This window comes from Stegodyphus dumicola, chromosome 7, assembly GCF_044657685.1.
Source record: "Stegodyphus dumicola isolate Sdum_Otavi_A_Nest chromosome 7, ASM4465768v1".
Lineage (NCBI taxonomy): Eukaryota > Metazoa > Arthropoda > Arachnida > Araneae > Eresidae > Stegodyphus > Stegodyphus dumicola.
The window spans coordinates 105876018-105897732 of NC_140774.1; the positions used below are offsets into that span (position 1 = coordinate 105876018).

The following is a 21715-nucleotide window of genomic DNA, read 5'->3' on the forward strand; positions in this document are numbered from 1 at the left end:
TTTAAAGAGATTTTGAAGCAAGAATTTAAAAAAAAAGATAAGCATTAAACATTTCGCATTCCCGTAGAGAACAGCGAATTTAGAATATTTTCATTTATTGCGAATAATACTCTGTATTGTGTCCTAACGTATCTTAGTTCCAAGTTTCCTAATCCGCTTTTGTTCTGAACAATCAGAATATATTTCTTCAGAAAAAATACAAAATGTAATCTTCTATCAAAATTAAATTTATATGAGCTGTTTTGTGCTAATAAAAATTTGGACTGTTTGAGACTATAATAGTATATCTATCGGTGTAAAAGTCGTCGCCAGCTTTTCTTGAGTCATTAATTTCCGTTTTTTGATTAATCAAAATATTTTTTAAATGTGTGTGAACAGTTTTTGTACAAAATTAGAGTTTTCCTGAGATTTATTTGTGCGATTGATACATAGCCTTTCTGTTACAGTGTGAAGTTATTAAGCCTTTTTTTTTCCTTGAAGCAGGTGGCATCAAAAATGTGCCATGCCCTCGCCGAAAATGGAACCTAGACCTCTTGAATACGCGACGAGTGTACTACCGTAACACCAACAAGGCATGCTGGAAGAAGGGAGTAAAATACCCTATACAAAAACAAACCTCCTTTTAAAGAGCGACTAGGAATTAGGGGACCCAATCGCCAAATCCTGGTGGTGATGAATTAGCATCCACCACCCTTTTAGTTTGGGCGCCACTGTAGAGTCATTAAATTATTTTTATGGTGAAGACATGAAAAATGTGTAATGCCCTCATCGGGGCCCGAACCTAGACCTCTCGCATACTCGCCGAGTGTGCTACCGTTACACCACGAAAGCATGCTTGAAAGAGGGAGAAAATATACCACTATGGAATAATTTATACTTAAGGATGAGACTCCAAAGATTCGATCTTCATGACATAACGTAAGTGAAGTTAGTCCTCTAGCTACTTAGCTCAGGTAGGAAAGAGAACAGGGAGCGACATATCCCTTTTCCTCCTTTTTACTTCAAATATATTATAAAACAGTGCAAAGACAATTACTGAAGATCGGGCGCATGTTTTGCGCCGTTTTTAGCAGTGGGCGCATGTTTCAAAACTGTTTTGTCAAGAATGTTTTAAATCGATTGCAGGTTTGTATTTATGGACCAGCTAACATCACGTTCTGTATCATTCATATGAAGATTTTTATCATACAAATATAACTTAAAATTCAAATTTTAATTAAAACCAAATTCGAAAATCATATCCAGATATAGCAAAGTAAAAAAGTAGAACTTTGCTATATCTGGACTTTTACTCCTCCAACAATGGTGTCTTCTTCAGAGCATTTATATTTCTAGAAAGGGGATATCTCCGTGCATGTGCTTTTCCAAAATAGCCCCATAAGTTTTGTATTGGGTTAAGAACAGGAAATTTTGTTTCCCACATTATTCGCTCAATATCTTTACCGTCAAGGATTTCGTCAACGAGATTTGCTCGAAATGGTCGAGCATACTGACCATAAATAAAAACGTCAGATCCATATGCAGCTCTGAAAAGTCTTACATGAAGTTCTTAAACCTCATCTCGATACCTGGCTGTTCAACAGATCCGTTGTTGAAAATGTGTAGGGGCGTACGTCCAGTCGATCATTATTTCCCCCCATACCCTCACACTTGTATAGTCAAACTAGTCACTTTCCATAATGTTCAAAAGAAGTTCTTGCGTTCCTGACTACCTCTAGATGTAAACACGTTTAGAATCAGATGTAAGCGAAACCTACTTGCTTTCATAATTGTATGCCCTGCTTCTAAACGGCAGACGATTTGCGACTTCCCTGATACTTCCAAATGATACTCTGGAGCCTTAAAAGAGGGTTTTGAAACTTCATACACTGAAATGCTTGCAGAAATTCGCTCTGGTATTCACTTTGCGCAAAGCCCTTGATACACCATCAGATGATGCATCGTCTTTATTTGCATATCAGAAACCATTTGATGATGTTAGATTGATAGATTGATATTAGGTTTGTCTTTCACACTTTGTCTGCAAAAACAGATTACATCAATTAGATATTTTATGGAACATCATTATTTTTGTGTACGTAAAATTAAATTTGGCCACTCTGTATATTTAAGTTACAAATTAAATGTAATCCGTTCCTTCAGTAAATGAAATAATCAGTTGTTTATTCAACTAAATTAGAAAAGATTTTGAATATTTTCGTCCACCATTTCTCACTGGACGAAATTGAACTAACAGTTGTTAACAAGTTTAAATGTCTTTAATTACAAAGAACTCTATGTGATCTGAAACTTCAAGAAACTCGTGAATTTATTAGACGTTCTAAAGTACAGTTCAATCAAAATGTTGAAAGAAATAGTTTTCCCCCTTACCTTCTGCTTTCATGCTTTCAGTCGGTTCTCGAGTACCATCCCAAAGTCTCTAACTCATATCTGATATTACTCCCTAAAGAATTGTGAGGCGCCGCCAGGGGTGGGAAAAACTCTTCCACATTGTGAAATATTTTCGGCGTCTTTTGAAAGAATGTATAAATATAGTTTTGCAGTCAAAAGTTCAGTATTTCTCGTTTGTATATCTGGACATGTTTTAAACCTTTTTCCGAGCTGTTTTAAGGATTACCATGTCAAAAATGTCTATTTGAAGTTTATGCAAATAATGAATTTCACAGATGTCATTATAAAAATATTTTCCTTAATACCTTGAAAATTTTTCATTCTCTGCGACGTTCAGGCAATATCTGTACGTATGAGAAGCATCACCCCAACGAATATAACTAAAAGAAATATGCAGAAATCGTTTTACTTTCATATACAAAATTTTCTTGGTTTTGATCAAGATATATTTCCTATTTTTTATAAGAAAATATTGATTATTACTGTTTCATTTGTTTTCCTGTGTGATTGTCCGTGTAGTACTTTAAATTAGTTTTTGAGTCTAAAATGATTCCGAACGGCTTGGCTGAGTTTGTACATAGAATTTCTTCTGTCTCTTAAGAGTCAACAGCGAATTTAGAATATTTTCATTTATTGCGAATAATATTCTGTATTGTGCTCTAACGTATCTTAGTCCCAAGTTTCCTAATCCGCTTTTGTTCTGAAAAATCAGAATATGTTTCTTCAGAAAAAATAAAAAATGTTATATAAATGTAAAAAATGTAATAAAAAATGTATTCCAAATACATTCCAAATAGTCAAGTTTATTCTTTTAAAACAGAACAGATGTGCATTTTCTTATATTTAATTCATTCTGTAGTAATTACACTGCTGGAAATCTTCTCAGAGAAGAGAAGATTGAAATGATTAAGAAGGTTCCTTTAAATCCTTAGATTAAATCTAAATATCTGTGGATTAAAACGGCGCACTTAATCACGATGCTACAGGCAATTTTGGCTTAGAAATAAAACCTATAGGAGGATAGCTGAAGTTGAGTTTTGGAGATAACATTGCTGTATTGGAATGAAGGTGTATTATAGGAACGTTGTAGTAAATTTATCAGTACGGTCTAGAATATAGGCAAAGAAATCAGTTTACTGCTCTGCATAAGATACTTCAGAAAATCGTATGCAAAAAGTAGCTATATTCCAACAATTAAAATAAATTACTTTAGTAAAATTTTCATTTTCCTAACTATATCTCTGCAAATAAATTTCATCTAGTTTTATAATGTATGGTTAAATCACGTTATTCAATTATGCTGATCCATTTTTAGCGGTTTTTTTTAATTGGCCAGTTGATTGCATTAAAAAAATCTGAACTTATTCATTATTATTTTCTAATTATCTCTGATTGTGTGCGTACCTTTATTTTTTAAAATAACAGTTTTCGTTTATTAGCCTTAAATGTTGTTGAGATATTCGGTATGTTTCTGCATTTAGTGAATTAAATTCACAATTTTAATTTTGTTTTCAATGAATTTCTTTCGGTAAGCGAACTGAAAGTGATTTCAAAATTTGTTAATAACCATTTTATTATTCTACTGAAGTCATAGTTTAGAAACTGCTTCATAGATTCGAACATATTTTTCTGTTTATTGTACATTTTGCTTTTTATAATATTGATTTCAGAATCTTTGCCTTCGAACGTAAAAAAATTCTACGGTTGCAGTACCTGGAGTAAACGCAAAGCGGAAGTGACGTCAGAGAAAAGTGGCATGGCTGCCGTCATCTTGGATCGCGTGAAAATGATGTAGATGTGGTTGAATGATGTCATACATGATAGTTTGTTTATTTTTGATTTATTTATTATCGTGATATTTATTTAATTTTTCGTGATGTTCAGAGTATTTCCTAGATGTGAATGCCTACCAAAGGAACATACTTTATGTACGTAAAACATAAACTTAAATGAGTGCTTTCCTAAGTTTAACAAAACAGATGAACAGGATATGCCCACCTATGACATGTGAGGAAACACCAAGGATAAAGCATATATAAGATGGGTACAGGTGATTAACTTGACTGGTATAGATTGCTGCGGGATGTGTCAGTACAGCCTACTTGGCAATTTATATATGTCGACAGGTACTTGACTGCAACAGCTCTATATGTTACTTCATGTGAATGCTGTGCGAGACACTCTGCTAGATTTCTACTCTCATTCTAGTCTTCGACAGCTATTTTCCATATCAGGATTCCATATATCGAATCCCAGCACCACACTGGAGAGAATCACGGCTAGTAACCACGTCGATAAGCAGGCTGACAAACACCCCGAATAGGATACAAAGTCAGGAAGACACACAGTCTTCACTTATTTCTTGTTTTCTACCGCGGAATACGTAGCGTTGAACTTTTCTAATATTCAGTACAGCTTAACTGCAAGGGAGAATACAAATTCCATAGCATGTGGCAAAGACAATATTTTTCAAACTGTTTGTTTTTGTGGCAACAACGCTTTTTTTCCCCCCTCCCGTGACAACATTTACTAGAACCACGTCTATAGCATGTCTATAGTATTAATTTTAATTAATTATCCTTTAAATTATTTTTAATCATTTAATATGTAATTATTTTTAATTGGGACACTCGTTTTAATAGTAATTCATTTCTAATTGATTTCAATATTTAATTTAATAACAGTACCTTTTCCATGAACTTTTCAGAAGAAAGTAAAAGATTATTGTGTTGAATAAGAAAACATCCATGACGTCACTGCCTTGGGAAACCGCTATTAGGAAAAAACGTCATTTCTGTTTAAGTTCCAGCTTACCTAACCCTCCTTATAATGAAAGCTTTCTATTTCAGCCAATTAACGTGTTTGTTTCTTGGAAGTGGGCATAGATTTATTTTGGCTTTTTTCTAAATGATTACGTTAAATTTATCCCTTGCTGTCTTAAATGTAAAATTTTAGATTTATACTTTTTGCAAACGTAACTTTTAATTTTTGAAAATTAATGTTTATTTTTACAAAATTAAATTGATTTTTTACATTTCCTTTAATTTTTTTATTATACATTTTTTTTCATTTTTTTACTTTAAAAAAGTTTTTGCCTTTCACATTTTAATTCCTAAATTCAAGTAAAGGAATTATTAAAATCGATAAAAATTTGGGTATCATACTTCAAAAGAAATTTCGAACGTTCCCAAATCCATTTGAACGATTTTCTGGCTTTACATCTGCACGTATGATCAAAATAAAGGGCTGTTTTTTTCCAAAACGGTTTATAAAGTGGGTTCAAAAGGAACTTTTTTATGACGTCTGTACATACATATATATCTCGCATAACTCAAAACCTGTTAGTCGTAGAACGTTAAAATTTTATATACGAGACTGCTTTGGCATCTAGCTGTGAACCTCCATTTTTTATTGCAATCGGCAGAAGCAAAAGTATATAGTTAGTTTTAACAGTCTTTTTTCATTTCAATCTTATATATATAAGTCTTTATCCGGCCTTTATTTTTGCAATCATTGGTGGTAGTCATGCATTACCAATTCCAGATGTGTTTTAAATGCCGAAATTATTCGTGTTATGGCAATGTCAAGTTTTAAATCAAACTCTTAATGTGGTTTCCCGGTTCCTATACTTATGTTTGAAAAAGTTGCATACTCGCTATAAAAAAGTAAAATTAAAAGAATGACAAGGATATATTTTCGAAAAATTTTTAAATCGGCAATTGCTGATGCCATTTTCAACTTGCCTTCAATGATCAATTAATTGAGTTAGAATAATTCGAAGATATAAGTTTAAATCAAATGTAGGAAAAATGTGTATGATTTTAGTAGGCCGTACAAGGAAGTCACGTGGTGTTCGTATCAAATATTTTTACTTCCTTGTACGAAGTGAAAAGGAAGTATTGTTATCGCGAAAAGTTTCAGGCAGCATATTTCGCCGAAAATATCCATTTTGACCGCTATCGAATGAAATTTAACGATGTTTTTGCGTGATATCTGTACGTAAGGGACAGAATAAAAGACTTTTCCTCCAAAAAAATTATAAAACTGCTTTAAAATGAATTCTGAAGAGAATTTTTCGTGGCGTCTGTACGAACGTATGTACGTACGTACGTATCTCGCATAACTCAAAAACGAGTAGCCTCAGAAAGTTGAAATTTTGTATATAGGACTGCTATAACATGTAGATGTGCACATTTTGGTTGCAATCGGCCGCACCAAACGTATATAACTATATATATATCCACTCTGTTACCCAGCTCAATGATCTCAGTTTCTTTACTCTTATATATTTGTAAATTGTACATTTTTGCTTTAAAAATGATTGAATTATGTTGTTCTTATCTTCCGGTTAAGGTTTTTATGCCTTTAGTAAATCTGTATGCAATATTTTTAGAATTATCAACAATTTTAATGTTGTGCCACTAAGTAAGTGCCACTAAGCCTAATAATGTTTTTTATGGAGACCATTGATTGTTTACATTTGAAACAGCAAACTAGTGGATTTGTTGCCAATCTATAGAAACTTAGCTTCGCAACAATAAAGATAACACCTTCATTTATTATTGCCAATTAAATCATGCTTAATCCTTTCTGGAATTTTTTTGAGGAAATAAGTGTTTAAGATTTACTTCGTAATTTTTAATACAGATATTTTGACTTTTTATGTATTTTTGCTTTCTCGCGAAGTGAGAACTGAATTAATTAAATGAGAAATACTCAATCGTCTGTGAAATACTGTTTCTTTTTTGTTTTGTTTTCTTAAATTCTTTATACATCGTTCTAGCTTTATTATAGCATTTGAATAGAACATGTGGCAACGATTAGATAATTCTTTAAATGATAGAAATTTTGTGCATTCTGAGTTACAATATGAACGAAATATAATACTAAGTGAACCTAGCGCCAAAGTGTCGGTATGGCAAACAAATAGAGTGAATTTTAAAGAATGCATTTATTCTATTGTGGTTTATGCGCTGTCGGCGAAGTAGATTTAATTCAATCCAGTAAGTTTAAATGAAATGCAAGAAAAAATGCGTATAATTTAATATTCCGTACAAGAAAGTCATGTGGTGTACACATCAGATTTTTTATTTTGTAACAGTGATATTTATTTTCACGAGTTTAATTTTCCCTTTTCTCTTTTTATTTTAAAAAGATATTTTAACATTTTGTATTTTGTTTGTTTTACAAAAATTATATTTATTTTTATAAGATTTATTTTTCACTTTTCAATTTTCACAAACGCAATTTTTGTTTTTATTTTTTCTTTTTGTATTTCACTTCGAAATCAAACTTTAATAACTTTTTTCTTTTCCATTTTCACAAATGCAAATTTTTTGCTTGTGACATTTTTATTTTACGCTTAACTTTTCCCTTTTGTTTTAAATACTTATTAATGCTACATTTCCATTTCTCCAGAAGCAGACTTAATTTCTCTGAGTCCGAAATTTAAATTGAAATTTAGATAAATATCACTTCCTACTGGAGGCTTTCATGAATAATATTTCAGTAACTTAAAATCGACTTAAGCTAGTACGTACAGTGTTCATTCTATGTAGTTTAGCTGGAATATTACATTTATTACTTTTTAAAACTTAATCAGTTTTGGATAATTATAATACATAATTGATTTTGGATAATTATTGTCCAGATATTGTAGAGTAGCTGCTCTTCACTATTCCCCTGCGTGTAAATTTTCATCTTAAATTCTATGTCATTCCAAAAGAAAAAGGTCGAAAATATTTACACATCCCTGTGAGCAAGCTCACTTTCCCAAATCTGAAAATCTTTGTTTTAACTCAAACGTTTTTCTTCATGATCTGTATATCTTGTGTTTATTCCGCTCATCTTTTAATTTCTGAAATTATAGCTACCTGAAAGATTTGGAATACTGAGGTTCATATCAATGTTAAATAATGACAACAAATCCTGCATTTTGTTGTAAATTGACCAATACTCTGAATAATAAAATTTGAATAAAGCATCCATTTTATTCTTTCAAATTCAATTCAAAATAAATACTTATTCTTCCAACCACTCAAGAAATCTATCGCAGTAACCAATATAAAATATTTATAAATATAGTTTTAAGTATTTTGAGATATTGTATGCTTGAAAAATCCCAGACATTTTCCACAAGCAAAGAGAAAGTATTTTCTAATTATCTAAACGGCTACTGAGAGTGCAGTCTCAAAAGCTTTGTGAAAACACAACGACATCCGAAATATGTAAGTTTCAGATAACATGAAAACATTTCAAAAATTTCTGCTCGAAAACTTTAGTAAAATAAATATATGAAATAAGGAAATAAATGATTAAGAACTAAGTGTGAATACTCATGTATATTTTTGGAAATAAGCAAACATATAAAGTTTTAAGAAACTTTCGCATATTTTTTATTTTGATTGTAGTATTGTTAAGTCTGGGGATTTTCTATACTGAGTACATGTGACTACAAAATGCATTAAAAAGCAAAAAGTTAGTAATTACTTCAATATTTCACTAGGAATCGAATGTCATAGATAAAACAACAGTTTGAAAACTTACCAAAAACGCAACAAAATACAAGCGTAAATTATTTTGTTAATAAGTTACGAACTTTTGAATAAATTATGGCTAAAATCTTCAAAATTAGTAAAGAATCATTCAGTTCAGCCTTTAAGATGTTACCTAAAAGCATATTAAAGAGGTCTGTGCAATAGTAAGATATTGCTCGGCATTGTGCACGCAGAAGAAAAAGAACATGGCTTTTTTTTTTTTTTTAATTTCGCATGATAGGAAATAAAAAGTTAAAACGTGATCTCGCTACAATTCAGTTTAAGATGTAAACAAGTATAATTTTCTGTACTGAGTATTTTTCATACACGAATTGCGTTCGAAAAGAGAAAATTCGTAATATTTTAGAACTGGACTAAGAATAAAATTTCGTAGGTACGCAGATTGTTAAAATTTAATTAAAACCGTATAGCAAATTTTATGTATAAATGATCGTTCTATATAAGTTATTAATGTTTTTTTTAGTGGAATGAAGTCAGAACCTACAAAATTGTCAATGCTACAGAATCAGCAAAATTACTCAATTCAATCTGTATGATTTTACCAAATTTGAAGTAAACACTTTTATGTGTTAGTAAAAACCGATTTGACATTGTACACATAGAGCAAGAACAATGATTTTTTTTTAAATATCCGCTTGATGTTTGATAAGTTCTTAGTCCATCAGGTCCATAGGTTGTGCATGGATGCTTTTTCGTTTCGAATATGATAAAGAAATATTTTTTGAGTCAATGAGAAACATTTTACAAAACAAGGGTCCTTATTCTCTTTATAATTTAAATTAAAACAAGGTAGATGTTTCTTATAAAAATACTTATATTTTCTTAGACGTGCTTCTTATGAAATTAGTATAACATTTTACTTCAAGTCAATGGTAATGCAAGACAGTGATCGGAATAACTTAATATTCAAAATCCATATGAAGTGGGTTAAAATTTTCGTTATCTACATACGAATAAATCAGTGTCAGAGAAATTTAAGCTAGCATAGTAATATATTGAGAGAAATTCCATTCAAACTGAATCTTCCAAACATGTAAAAAAAATATTAAAAAGCAATGTAACAATTTAGCGAAATTTATTTCCGATTCCTTAAGAAAGCTATATACAAATATAAGGAGTTACAGAAAAATTATTGAGAGTTTGATGATTCACAGCGGTAGGAAAATGTTAGAAGAGAAGATGAGGTAACATATTCTAAGTGTTTAAACGGTTATCGATGAAGAATTTCCAAAAACTCCATTTTGTAAACATAATGATATTGCAGTTATTCACAATCAAATTCTGTGGAAACTGAAACTTTAAAGATTTTATGCTCCAAAATTTAACTGTGATGTAAAAAAAGGAACAATAAAAGGTACTTTCCAGAATGAAACGTATAAAATTTGCAGGAAATATTTACTTACTTTGTAACTTGTTGTAATTTTGTTAACCCATTGTAATGACCGTACGTAAGATACGAAATGCATTCAGAAGCGGTTAACCCATCATCGTATGTAAAATACGAAATGCGTTCAGAAGCGAAAATTAGCAAGAATTTCAGTGTTTTGCAAAAAATCAAATTTCACAAGTATGAAATTATTTAAGAAAATGACCGAAAAGTAGAAAATTATCCATATAGAATACCATGTAAATGTATGGTGTTTCTTGCGAAAAACGGTAAATTAACACGAATTGTTTTCTAAAAGTCTATGTAATGGTAAATATTGATTGTAATAAATTTTAAAAAAGTTTGTATGAAATGCATTTCTTTTCTTACATCGATTTGCGAATTCATAAAAACAGCGAAAAAATAATTAATCACGTTCCCTTGCTTACGGTATATTTTAGAGTCGTTATTTTTTTTTCCTTTTAATTTGTAATATTTCTGAATCTGAATCTTCAAAAACGGAATCACTTTGAATTATTGGCTCGTGCCTAATGCTGAATAAAAGCCTCAAAACAGTAGATTTTTTAGAAAAAAATATGCTATAGACGAAAATGAGAAAAAAATTCTTTATGGATTTTCATGCACAGTTTATAAAATTGGTTAAGATCTTGTCTCATTAGGAACATACGCAGAAAAAAATATTAATTTCTTGTTTATGTTTTTGCATACTCAAATCATTACATTTTGCTGTAACTCTTTTTTCCCTACTACTTTTATATTTCAATATTGTTATTTGGATTGGAAAGAACTTTTTTCCGTGGATATTGCATACTTCTCCTATACGTCCGGGACTGGTCTGATAGTTTACATTATAAACTCGTATGGCTAAAATCCCTGTCTACACAAGAATTATTTTGAATGTTTACTTAAATTGAAATGAAGATGCAGTCCATGTGTAACGAGAAGATCATTATATGGATTTCATGTGAATCTATTGTGTATGATGTTCATGTTATTTGTTAAGTATGGTATCCATGATAAATGAAATGTCAGATGTTCCAAAGAACTGGGAAAGTTAAATGCTAAATACCTAATGTAAGTTTGAAATGCGTATCCTAAAGTTAGAACGAATGAGTTAAAACTTTTAGATTAACGACTGCGGTGAATCATTATTTGAAATTCATGTCAATATTTCCTGTAATGTGTGACGCTTATGCAGGATTTTATTCGCGACGTATGATAAATGTCAAATATTCTCAAAAAGCTATAAGAGTTCAGTGATAAAATTTGAAATGCATATTCTTTTAGCTTAAGTTAGAATGAATATGTTAAAGTACTTTGAGATTCAAAAATAATGATATTCCTGATTGAAAAAAAAAATTCCAAGTTCGGAACTTTTTATATTCCAAGTTGAGAAAAGAAGACAAGTTTTCATTTCCATGTTTGAACATCAATTCTCTGAATGTCAGACTTTGTTTTGAGTTCTCTTTCACAGATCTGGTTGTAATTCGAATTTAATAATACGTTACAGTGTGGATATTCTTCTCTGTAATTAAAAGTAATTTGACTTCCAAGCACTTTTCTAAGAAAGTAAAAGATGAGTGTGAGTATAATAGTGTTGCGAGGCTATGCCATAGATGGTAGTATCCTGTTAAAGATCCGCATGTTGCATTCAGATGAAGAAATATCCAGTTTTAGCGTATGTTTAGTGGTTTAAAGGGGGAGAACAGTTCTATATCTCCCGTTCTACTGGGCCAATTGATAAAATTCAAATTGCGTTTTTCATGTCTCAAAAGCGCGAATGAAGATATATATTAGATTTAAAAGAATATAGTAAAGTTAAATTAAATTTAAATAATTCTCTTGCGCCATTGCTGCAAGGAATGAAATTTGAATTTAACAAATATTCTCTATTTCAAAAATAAAAAATTAAAAAAATGTTTATTCGAACTTTTAATTTTATTTTAAAAATTGTTTTCAAAAACATTTTTTCGAATTTTTACATACTTAGCAGTTTGCAACATCTATTTTCACAAACAGTAGCAGTTAACAATTTGTACAATTTTTTACACATTTTTACAATGCCTCAAAGTCAGCAACATTTTTGCACACAAAACAAGCATTTTGCATTTTACATTACGTAAAGTTTACAGCAGAGTTTTTTACAATAGCTCTCGGAGGTAGCAGCTTAACACTCAACTTTACATTGTATTAGCGCCTTCTATTTATACAGTTAGCAGTAACAAACTACTCAATCTCACTTACTTTAGCAAATGCTAATCCACTCTCAGGAATTCAAATGTCTAGTTCTAGTTAAGTTAAATTAAAACTTGCTATTTACTAGCCTTTTTAGTATTATTTTTATATTTTGATAGATTGTATATAGTTTATTTAAGTTTGCATGCATAATTCGTGTAGGGGAAATTTTCAGTAGGCAAGAGTTTCTAAATTACTTTGGTTTTCTACTCTTAATTATATTGACATTTAATTAATATTTTAATTCTTAGTCATTTTACTTGCTAAATTTCTCAAAATTCCTACTAGTTTAAATTTTCTTTTTTAGTAATTCACAACATTTAATTTTACTTTTGGTTTTGAATTTTACTATACCCTTGCCTATATGGATAACGAAACACGAATAGAGTAATTGAAGAGTAAGGTTTGGAGGCAACTTCCCCTTAATAAATGTCTCCTGCCTGCTCAGCAATTATTCACTTATGCAAACTAATTTTGTCTTAGAAAAATAAAAATTTTTTTTTAGAATTATTTTTTGGAATTATTATTTAAAAATTTATATTAGCTTTATACAAATAGAGAATATTTATTATATTTATATATAGCATTGTTCTAACATAGGTATATTGTTACAAAATCGGACTTTTTCTATAACATACCAATTTTTCTTCCATACTTCGATTCTACGACTCAAATTATGCCTAGATATTACATTTTGTAAAATTTGTTGCGAAATTTACGGAGAAATTCAAAAATTTATCTTGGCGCAATTTGTCTGGCTGCATGTTTGGTTTTGATATTTTTCCAAATGTATAGTTTAAATACGAGCCAGCTCCTCTTTGGAAGTCCTACCTCTAGGCAAATAGCCCTCATGTCCTTTACTGTATTCAAATAACCTAACTTAGCCAGCATTGTAAATTAAATAAAAGAAAGAAAATACTCTGTGTTAATTCATAATATGCTTGCAGTCATACGTGTGATAATTTCAGAAGCGATAAAATTAATTATTTAATACTTTTGGAGTAAATTAAGATAGTTAAGTGCATTGAAATATAAAATAAAATAACGTAGTTTTAAAGCTTATTTGATACAATCAATATACTTAACAGCATATTTTACTACTTTAATACTATGGTACTGCGTTGTAAAAATCTCTTACATTTAAAATAAAATAGCACAATTAACGGAACTTTCCACAACAGACAATGCAAGAAAACTCGTTTCTTGTCAAAAATGATAAAAAATATTTCTAATAAAACTCTTTTGGCTTAAGCCAAAAAAAGCTGATAACATCTATTAAAAGTTTTAAGATTAAAAAGAGATAAGAGTTAAAAAGTTATTGAAAACATAAGATAAGAATGACAAGGGAAAAGAAAAGTAAGCGAAAAATAAAAAACTTGATAATGCTAAGACTTCTCAAGAGGAATGACATAAAGGAAATAATGCGCACGTTAAAAGAATTGCAGCTTAGTCGAATTATGTGCATTATCAGTTAACAGTATGTTGAAGCTAAAAATACACCAATTAAATTATACTAGTTACACAAAGCCTATTTATCATAACTATATTATTTATCAAAAGGTGAGACGATACAACAACTTACTGCATCTGATATGTAAAAAAGGAGGTTTCTTGTTTAAAATTAAAATAAAAGATGGAGTCTGCAAAACATCCACAAAAAATGAGTCGGAAATAAGTAAACAGCTGTATAAAAAATGGTATTTTTTAAACATATCTGTAAATTCTTCTAATACCCAAATATAAGTACCTCTTTTTGTGAAATCAGACATGAAAAAAACCAAGGCCTATTTATATTTATCATGTTTAAAATGCGTTAAAGGTGCATTAAATTTTATTTTTGTATGAAAAGGGTGTTTTAGAATTTCTAATTTGAGTTAAAAAAAAAAACCTATTTTGGTAGCTGAAAACTAATTCTGTGTTGATCGATATGAATAATCTTCTGCATGAATAAAATGCAATAATTGTTTGTGATAAGTACTTTCATAAGTACTTAATTCACTTTGTGAACTGTTGTTTTGGGTATCTGGAGTCTCAAACTAGCTTCCAAAACCGAAGGTGTTTTCCAGCTTGAATAATCGTTGAATTTGTTCACGTTTGTTAAGGTCTATCATTGGCCTTAGTCTTCTTACTTCGTCATATATGGATTCAGTTGTTTTAAATTTGTTCATAAGTTTACTAAGCGCTTTACTTTTCGAGTACGGATTTATTAATTTTGCTTTGAAATTTTTCTCTTACGCCCGGTTCTACTCTTCTGATACGGAATTTTACAGCAAAAATCTAATAAATATCATCAAACGAATAAAAAGCAAAATAATAAAAATTTTGGTTTCAGAACATCTTTCGCATATAAAAATAAAATTTAAACGTAATAAACATTAATAAACCTCATCTATTTGTGTGTGGGGGATGGGTGGGTGTGTGTGTCCGATTTTAAAAAAGTAGATACTTTCTTTACTTTTGAGGTACTCTGTGTTTAATGCTTAATAAGTTTGCCTTTGGTTTTAATAAATGTTTTGCTTTTAATAATTGAATTAATGGCAGATAAGTAAGTAATAAATTAAAATACCGGAGCTCACCTTATTTGGGACTCCAGCTTGAGTTATAATTTCACTCAAAATCTGATAAGTGTCATAGATGAGCTCCGGATAATTAAGCCCTGTCTAGTGGATAATTTAAGCCTTACCTAGTGTAAATAGCAATATGCAAATGAGAGTTACCCTAATTTTTTTAAATGCAACTAAGAAAACCAGTACTATTTTGATGTAATTGTAGTCTGTTATTTTAAAATAGGCACTTCAAAGACATTACCAGTCCCCAGCCCTATCTGCGATCGAAACTCGTGTTGTTGCTTCACAGCGCTTGTTTTCCACACGTCATTTGAGACCTTCATTCGCGCGCTTTTCGGGAAGCGAAACGCGCTAATCGGGAATGAAGTGGGAGAAAAAAATTAGAGACTCGATACCTTTTTATTTTCGCAGCTGTTGTTCCCATGATTACGGTAATGAATTTGACTTTTCTTCTGCTTTCCACAAAAAGTGATGCTAAATGTCTAGTTGACATATTTGTGGCTACTGAACAAGTGCGTTTTTGCGGAATGATTTAATCCTGAAAGATCATGTCTCTTTTCTTTCAAAATGCACCGAAGCTTTTTATTTGAAAGTAGTGCTAAATAAAAATTGAGCCTTACTTATATTAATATTCATATTTATTTTGTATAGTTCCGCTGATGACTCGTCCAAAAAGGGGCGCAGAAGTTCTATTGTCGTCATTCCACCAATGCAGATTTGTCCTGGTGATCTTCTAGTCTACAGCAAAGTTCTCAGCCAAAGAAACACGTTATTAGGTAAATATAATTAGTGTTTTTTTTCTCAAACATCTTCGGGATGTTTAATATTTTCAACTCACGAATTTGGTGTTTTAACGAGGGAAAATGTCTTGAAGAAATTGCTCATGATCACTGTACATCCTCCAGATATCGCGAAATGCTTCTCGGAGCATCCAGACACATCCATCTAAGTACTTAAACACAACCTGGGATCACCTTGGTAAATCTTCACGACTAAATATACAGACTTTATCATGTTAAAAGCCTATTTACCATCTCCCAAAAATATCCCCAGGATCTTCTCATACAATCACTACGCTAGAATTAAACATCCAAAGCTTTAGGATGTCGGTCATTAAAGGGTAGTTTCGGCACCAAAAAATGTATAAAACTTGTACGTTATGATCACGATTCACGTTCTATTTTATTCACGGAGTTGGAAGAGCATCAATTTAATCAAGAATATACTAGTATATCGAGAATCAATATACCATTTTCACGTAAAGACTCAACTTGAATAAGAACTTCCAGTTGAAACACAGAAATATTTAACGAAGAGCTTATGTACATTATTTACATTATTAAAAACACAAAATTTGCATATAATATAAATTTCCCCATCATAGGACCAAGATTAGTTTATCAAGAAGAATTATTATAATTGTTGATTACCGCTATGCGGCCAAGAATAGATCATTTCAAGCTTCGCACTCAAGCTAAACTAAAAGAGTTATTACATTCTTTCTCTGCCGCCAGTCACGTGACCTAGTTGGCGACAGACGATAAATAATAAAAGAAAAATTGGTTCCATCGGAGGGGAAAAGAAATAATTTCAACAAGTAGTAAAGAATATTGTGAAAAGTTTTTTATAATGTCTTACTTAATGGTATCTGACGAGTATCCTATCATAATCTGCTAAGCTTGTCTTTTTTATTCTGAATGAGTTTAAATCAGTATATTTCAATTTCAGTTCACATACTATATGTATATGAACTAAAATGTATATATCCGCTTTAGTATATATCAAAAACTACTTTTACTAATTTTCCTTTTTATTAAGACAGATTCCTTTTTATGTCGAAATCTTCAGGAATTCAATTTTAAAACAGCCATCGTTAAGATCTTCAACTTTTGCAAGAATTTCGAGTTAAAAAAAAGTATCTTTGCATTTTCGCGTTGTATTCGCATATTCTCTTTTCTTCCACTAATACGTATAGGTAAGTGATGAAAATTTTGATTTGCCGTAGATGATGACGCCGTTATTATATTTTTTAGTATGTTTATATAATGCCTCTGGGGGTACTGTTGTTGTAGACCTTTTTTTAAATTAGTTTCAGTTATAAGGTATTTCTCCCACTTCCCTAGCGTGCCTTCGTGGTGTAACGGTAGCACGCTAGGCCGGTATTCCAGATGTCTGTGGTTCGATTCCCGGCGAAGGCGGTTGCATATTTTTCATCTTTCCTGCTTTTAATTAGCCTAATGTTTCTACAACTGGCACCCGAACTAAAAAGGGTTGTGGATGATGATTCTCCGCACCCAGGATTTGGCGACTAAGTCCCTAAAACCATAGTCGCCCTTTAAAAAGGGGAGTATATAAGGTATTTCTCCCACTTCCCTAGGGTACCTTCGTGGTGTAACGGTAGCACGCTGGGCCGGTATTCCAGATGTCCGTGGTTCGATTCCCGGCGAAGGCGTTTGCTAATTTTTCATCTCTCCGGCTTCCAAAAACCCTAATGACTCTACACAGTCATTTCCATTTAATACGTATTGCTATTTTAGGCATCATTCCTGAAATAAATGCTAGAAAGCACTACAAGTACGGTTTTCACAGCATTATCGAATAGAGTGGCGGTAGGCGATATATTCGCAAAATAGAAGCAAGCGTGGGAAGAATGTGTCGATTCTTCTATCAGTAATGCAGACGTAGTTATGCATTATTGATATAAGATTAAGAATAGTGAAGTTATGCTTTCGCTTTTTTACTGTTGTTTGCCGAAAATTTTGATTTGAGATTTCTTATTGTTAATCTGAGTAAAAGACTTTAGTTTTACTTTTGCTGTTTAGTATGCACATAAATGCCATTGAAGTTATATAAGAATTATATAACACTAATTAATTTTGAAATAACGCTCTTGATAATGATTTATTATAAGTATATTACTGTTTTTAAGCTAGAAAGGAGAAATAACCAAAATAAAAAAGAAGATTTAGGGAGCTATTAGAAATTGTGGCTAAACCTTTACCTTATATGTATATTTTACAAATTATGGCTAGAATTGTATCTTACGTATTTGTAGATTAAATTTTATGATTACACTTGTATGAATTCTAATATAATGTATTGTTAATTTAACAACAATTATATTCAGACGCCTGATCTATATTTTTACATAGGAATGTAATTTCTATCCGTTTGATAGCTTTGCTTGAGAATGCCAGTTCAATTGTAGAAGATTATCCAAAACTTTTATGTTTACTAATTACACTGCTGGACATTGAAATTGCAACACACAGAAGGAGTGGTTAGAAATTTATGCAAATTTTAGAGTAGACGCACGTCACTGACTTATGCGAATGATGTGAAATGCGTAGCTCTCCGACGCACGTGAAGTAAGATATAAGGGAAGGAACGTGCAGAATGGACAATATTCGTGTCGTTATTTCTGCCAGACGAATTATCGAAGAAAGTTGTTTTTTGTCCCGGAGGATACGTGTAATAGGAGAGAATGCCAGGCTGCCGTCAACGAAGGCACTTCCAGCAGATAGACGATTTTACGAGGGGTATAGTGATCGGACTGAAAAGGGCGGGTTGGTCCTTACGTCAAATCGCAGCTGATACCAACATGGATGCGAGCACGGTGCATCGGCTATGGCGAATATGGTTGGAACTAGGAAATGTGGGAAGAAGGAGGGGTGCAAGTGCAGCAAGTGTGACATCAGCACGCGTGGATCGACGCATCCGCCGACAAACTGTGGCAGTCCCGCAAGTCACTTGTACCGCGATTCTGCAGCATGTGCAAGATACCCTGGATGTTCCAGTGTCGACCAGAGCCATTTCCCGTCGATTGGTTGAACGACTCACGGCGTCCGTTAAGACTCAAGCGTCCATTAAGGCCTGTACTCACGACGTCCGTTAAGAAGACTGCCATTGACCCCACGATACTTGGATAATGTACTGCCCAACGATACTTGGAACTGATACTTGGAAAATGTACCATTGACGGCCCAACGATATTTGGGTAATGTACTGCGGCCGGTGACAATCCCCTACCTTCAGGGGCTGCCTAATGCAATGTTTCAGCAGGATAATGCCCGACCACACTGTGCTCACATCTGCCAACATGCTCTGCAAGGTATACAGATGCTTCCCTGCCACCGTACTCTCCTGACCTGTCACCAATCGAACATATGTGGGATGTGATTGGACGCCGTTTGCAAACACTGCCCCTGCCTCGTTCAGAACACGAACTGTGGCAAATGCTTGAAAGCGAATGGAGAGCCATCCCTCAGGACACCATCCGCACTCTTATTGACTCTATGCCTAGACGTGTTTCTTCGTGCATCGCTGTCCGCGGTGGTCCTACGGATAAAGGCACATATGGGTGAATATGGAAACGAAGTTGCAGATACTCTCGCCAAGGAGGCCGCTTTTGGAATTGCTGATGAACAAATTCACATACCTTGGCCGCATTCACATTTGAAATCTGCACTACGTCTCAAAGCAATCAGTAAGTGGCAAGAAGAATGGGATTATAGTACCACTGGTCGTCGTACTTATTACCATATTTCTTACGTTACACAAGATAGATGCTGTGGAAATCCCCATCTGACACGTTATATTTCAGGGCATGGCCCTTTTCCTCTTTATTTTGAGAGATTTAAAATAAGCGATTCCAGTTTTTGCACATGCGGAGAGTTAGGCTCTCCGGAGCATTACCTTGAAACATGCCCTCTTACAGAAGGCTTACATATCAAATTCCCTTCGCAAAATCGTCAAGCCTTTTGCAAATTTCTAATCAAGCAGAGGTACTTGATTAATAAAATTAACAAGGTTATGGAAAAGGTTAAAGGTCTTGGAATAGACCTGTGCCAGGTGTAGCATTCATAGGCATAATGTATTGATGCAAAGTACATAATCTTCGTGGTAAACTCTGGTTTAATGCTACATTTATAGATTTTAGTGATATTCTTATAACGGACTGATCTAATGAAATGATCATTGTACTGTATCTTATGCACCCCCTATGAAAAACAATATGTTTACTTTGCTTATTAGTTACCACAGTCTTAACGTACCCTTTCAAATAGTCACTCAGTACAAATTTTATCAAATTTTGTGTCTCTGAAATGTAAAAGTAAAATATTTCATAAGAAATTACTGTACCAGTGTAGTGTATTGTAGCAAATATGAGGGTACACCATTATTGGTTTTTGTTGTTCCAGAATGCTTACGTTTGTATGAATGATACTTATGGCTGAATTTGTGAAGCACATTAAGTATGTACTTTTTAATGATCCTCACGACTTGATCCTGTATTTGTATGATCCTATATTCCACATTCTACTCCTAATGTGTATGTGTATTATTTTGTATGGCATATTCTATGTATATAGATATATACAGCGCATTATTTATTTACTTATTTTTATTTATTTATTTTTTTATTTATTTATTTTTTGAAGGTTTTTATGTATGAATAATATAATAATATTTAATCATATAATTAATTGATACTTAGTATTTTTCATTTTAACCTTTTGCATTTTAGCTGTATAAGCACCAGCATTATGATTTAATAATCCTGTTTGATTATATACTGTATCATGCATATGTAGGATATTGTATTTTTTTCTTTTTTTCTTTTTTTTTTAATTTTATTTATTTATTTTTTATTTTATTTTTTTAAGGTTTTTATGCATGAATAATATAATATTATTTAGTCATATAACTTAAATCGATACTTAGTATTTTATATCTTAACTTTTGCATTTTAACCTTTTGCATTTTAACTGTATACGCACCAGCATTATGCTTTAATAATCCTGTTTGATTATATACTGTATCATGCATGTGTAGGAAATTGTATGGTTTATTTATATTGTACGATATCGTAAGTACTGTAATGTATGACCTGTAGTCCCACTAGTCTCTAGATAAGGGTGGACGTGGTGCTATTACCAATTAACCATAACGGTAAAGGGATGGTGCCCACGTCCTCCGTCACTAAACTAAACTAATCCTACTGAGCCGACGCCGTTCTCGCTCTGTATTCTGACTAATCATTTTGGAATAAAGATCACTTATTGCTGCTTGCTGTCTCTGTCTTTTTTCCAAATTTCATCACTTTCTGACCACTCCTTCTTGGTGTTGCATTTTCAATGTCGAGCAGTGTATATAATAGTGCTTAAATTATTATATGCTGAGGAGTTTATGTGGTCATTATTTGTTCTTCCAACGTACTGAAATCCATTTTACCATTGTTTTCACAAGTTGCGTAATGGTGTTCATAGTTTTTTGCGGATAATTTAAAGTTGTACGATAATAGTTATGTAGTTGGTAATTTTATTGATATTTTTGGGATTTTTTTAATTTTTAGTCTAAAGGGGTAATTTACCCAGAAGGAATATTATTTTCATTTTGGCGTTTTGCGTTGATTCACTATAAATGTCCGATTTACTTTTCAAATTGTTAGTAATAATATGATCGCCCTGTATTTTATTTCAAGAAATTAAATAATGAAGAATCTGCATAAATGTAAGTATATTTCTCGCATTGTGATAAAACAACGGTACATAGAGCCATCGAATTTTGAATCACGC

The 21715-nt window shown here is 32.0% G+C and overlaps 1 protein-coding gene across 1 annotated transcript in view; it reads left to right on the plus strand.

Moving 5' to 3' along the window:
• LOC118180869 (uncharacterized) overlaps positions 1-21715 on the plus strand; it is a 778920-nt gene that overhangs the window by 543167 nt on the left and 214038 nt on the right. Inside the window, exon 9 of the mRNA XM_085820677.1 lies at positions 15789-15913. Within this exon, the coding sequence (XP_085676803.1) occupies positions 15789-15913 (125 nt within the window). The remainder of the gene's footprint in view (positions 1-15788; positions 15914-21715) is intronic.